A 3,206-nucleotide genomic window follows, 5' to 3' on the forward strand; every position below is an offset into this window, starting at 1 on the left:
ACAATCTAACCAATAAAATACTTTATATAAGAAAAAGGTTTCTGTTTTTATCCTTTATTTATATTTTATGCGTTTTTAAATCATTTCTCTTAAAAAATATTTATTTTTTACTTTATGACACTATTTTTTCGAATACACCAAGATTACTATTTTATCAAATCAGTTAAATATGGGTAAAAAAAAGAAAACAAGAGCTGAAACAAAAATTAACAAAATAACTACAGCATCACTAACTGACTAAATATAACACGGATTGGATAAAGTCTCGCCTGCTAAACAAAGTATGGGCCCAAAAAGACCAACAAACTAGCATTTCTCAATGCCATTCCGAGTTAACTAGAAGCTAAAATGGAAGAGTGGCCAAAGGACACCCTACCAAGCCATGTTAAGTAGATGGAAACAGATGCCAAGAGGAGGCTGGGATAACATTACAGATTTTTATGTGGAGATGTTTAAGAGTAGATGTCAATCTGATGATGAAGAAAAGATCAACAAAGGTGGTGATAAACGAGGCAGAAAGTCTCACTATAGTAATAGAATCCAAACTAAAGAATTACGTCAAGAGGATGTAGACCCTGGATGAAATAGCAAAACTGGTATCTTACAAGGATATTATCAAGCAGAATGAGATGGAAAAACAATTTAAAAAGTTTGAAATCATATTAAAGAAAATAGTAAAATTGAATTAACAAGAAAAATATGCTTAGCTCATTAAAAATAAACATAAACATTTTAACTCAATAAACAATGCAGTTGGTAATGTAATCAACAATATTTTATGAAAAGTGTGGCTAAACTGCTACAAGTATCTCAGATATGCTATCAAGAAATAGTAACAAAAGATCCCAATAAAAGTATATGGAAAGAGAATATTGCGAAAATAATAAAGGACTTTAATAAATTAAACGACCTTATTAATAAGTATAGGAAAATAATCAAAAAATCAGTGAACAGAAAATTGAAGACCAGAAGTAGTTTAGATAACTAAGTTTAATACTTAATAAATTCAAAGGTGCTGAAAAAATGGTCATGTACATAAATGAAAGGATAATGATATACAGAAGAAAATACAAGATCATTAAAGAAGAAGACTATCTAGAAAAGAAAATAACAAATTTAAGTTATATTGAGCTTGATTCTACAGAGACCTTTAAAAAGATGTTAATGAGCCAGAAGAAGCAACGAATGAGAGACTAAAGCATGAAGAAATTAAAAAATGATGGTTTAATATTTGGGAAGAAACTGAAGAAAGAAGAGAGAATATGTATGCAGATTACCTACTGAACTATAATTTAAAAATCGAGGGTGACCTTGTATTTTCCACGGAAGAAGAATTCCTAGCTATAATAAAGAGATTGCTTAGGTAAAAAGTGACTGAACCATTAGAATATTTTATTTTTTTTGAAAAAGATAGACACGATACAAGGAGAACTCTATGCACGTGAAAAACATATGTCTTGAAGGAAAAGAAGAAGAGTTGTTTTACAAAGGTATCACATATTTGATATTGAAAGGAACTTCCATATCTGAAAAAGACTATTGTTTAATTATCCGTATGTCGAATTTATATAAGCTAGCAACGAAGTTTGCAAAGCACGTGCGGCGGAGTATTGGAGAGGCAAAATTACTATTGCGTGAAAATCAAATGAGAACAGCTAGGAAAGTGCAGAATACTAAGAAAAAAGCGCTCACGAATATAATTCTTAATAAACACCACAATTACAAACTTAAGGTTGTCTGGAAAGATTTTAAGAAAACGTATGGTTCAGTAACACACACGTACCTCAACGTGTGCATGAAAAGTCTATTAATACCAGAATAAATTATTCTCTTGATTAAAACCCTGTTAAGAAAATGAACTTATGAAATAAAAGTTGGAAAAGAAGCTATTTAAATAAGAAAGTTGACGGAGGAATTCTATAAGGGGGAGGCTTATCTCCACAGCTTTTGTGTTGTGCACGAATTCGCTGAGTAAGAAGCATAAAGGAATATACCTGAAGGTGGAGGTCGAGACCGGAAATGAAGTATCCGCATGCAACCGCCTTCTATTCATCGAAAATCTTAAACTATTAGCTAAAAAGGAAGAAGCACTAAATGAAATGATGATAGAAGCACAAGAATTTCTCTAGGTGGTTAGATTGGAGTTGAATTTAAAAAGTCTGTTACAAATGCCGAGATATGTAAGGACAACATTAAACTCTCATAATCATACACGAGATCTAAGTACATAGAGAACATTGAATACTTAATAGGTAAAATGATTGGAGAAAACAAAAATGGATTTATGACGCTATAGTGAAAAGACTACGCTTTAAAAATTTTTTAAGGCGATTAATGAATATAGTATCTTACTGATTACCTATTCTGTAGGTAAAATAAATAGAGCCCAACGAATATAAAGCGTTAGATGATAAAATCGTGAATTTTAATAAAACATCTCATACTCCACCGACCAGCCTGTAAGGAATAACTGTTTTTACATTTACGAAGAAATAAGCCAGGAAGAGATCTAAACAATATAGAATTTAGAAGCGAAAAGATGTTATTACAATTATTTACGGCTTTAGCCAACACAAGAGAATTTATAATGAGGAGACAAGCTATACTTAAAGCAGAGAAAGATATTAATATACGCCTATCTAAAAATAAGACTTTTCTAAAGTTTAAATATAAACTAGAAAACGAAGTCACTTGGGAAAAATTCGAAGAAGTTTAAGGCCGCCATTATATAGTGATGTTAAATATAAAAATTACCACATAAAACTATATAGAAATCGAGAAGACATTTTAATTAGTGTAAATGATTTTTCGATATGTCTCACAAAAAATAAGACCACACCTAGAGAAGAAGCAGCGCTATATAAGCTTCAAAACAGAAACATTTTTTTTAAAAGAATGCAATGTGTCCCCATTGTAACGAGAAAGTAAAAACAATCGACCACGTGACAGCTTAGTGCGAGAGAGTGTTTGCACATGATTAAATGCGAAGGCATGACAAGATATTGAAGTGCATCCATCTACAAATTTGTCGCACTTACGGCATGACAAAAAGTATAAAGATGGGGAATTATTTAATGGAAACATGTATTGCCACCAAAGACACAAAAATGAAGATCGACATCAGGATTCAGAGTATAATCAAGGTCAAGTAAATAAGCCTGATATATATAATAGACAAAATAAGGAAGAAGATTATAGTTGTAAAG

At 31.2% G+C, this 3,206-nt stretch overlaps 4 protein-coding genes across 4 annotated transcripts; all 4 read left to right on the top strand.

Annotated features, from left to right (window-relative positions):
* On the top strand, positions 1-167 carry AAJ76_2320003 (hypothetical protein; the record flags this gene model as incomplete). Its single annotated transcript, XM_024474722.1, has 1 exon — positions 1-167. A coding segment is annotated over one exon (167 nt), but the record flags the coding sequence as incomplete, so codon positions are not given.
* Positions 168-382: 215 nt separating this feature from the next.
* AAJ76_232000383 (hypothetical protein) lies at positions 383-583 on the top strand (the record flags this gene model as incomplete). The annotated part of the gene is made up of 1 exon (XM_024474724.1): positions 383-583. The coding sequence occupies one exon, from the start codon at positions 383-385 to the stop codon at positions 581-583; it is 201 nt and encodes a 66-aa protein (XP_024329528.1).
* Positions 584-1,435: 852 nt separating this feature from the next.
* Positions 1,436-1,822, top strand: AAJ76_2320001436 (reverse transcriptase domain containing protein; the record flags this gene model as incomplete). The annotated part of the gene is made up of 1 exon (XM_024474721.1): positions 1,436-1,822. The coding sequence occupies one exon, from the start codon at positions 1,436-1,438 to the stop codon at positions 1,820-1,822; it is 387 nt and encodes a 128-aa protein (XP_024329529.1).
* Positions 1,823-3,082: 1,260 nt separating this feature from the next.
* AAJ76_2320003083 (hypothetical protein) lies at positions 3,083-3,206 on the top strand (the record flags this gene model as incomplete). The annotated part of the gene is made up of 1 exon (XM_024474723.1): positions 3,083-3,206. A coding segment is annotated over one exon (124 nt), but the record flags the coding sequence as incomplete, so codon positions are not given.

Source organism: Vairimorpha ceranae (assembly GCF_000988165.1).
Source record: "Vairimorpha ceranae strain PA08 1199 chromosome Unknown NODE_232, whole genome shotgun sequence".
Classification (NCBI taxonomy): Eukaryota; Fungi; Microsporidia; family Nosematidae; genus Vairimorpha; species Vairimorpha ceranae.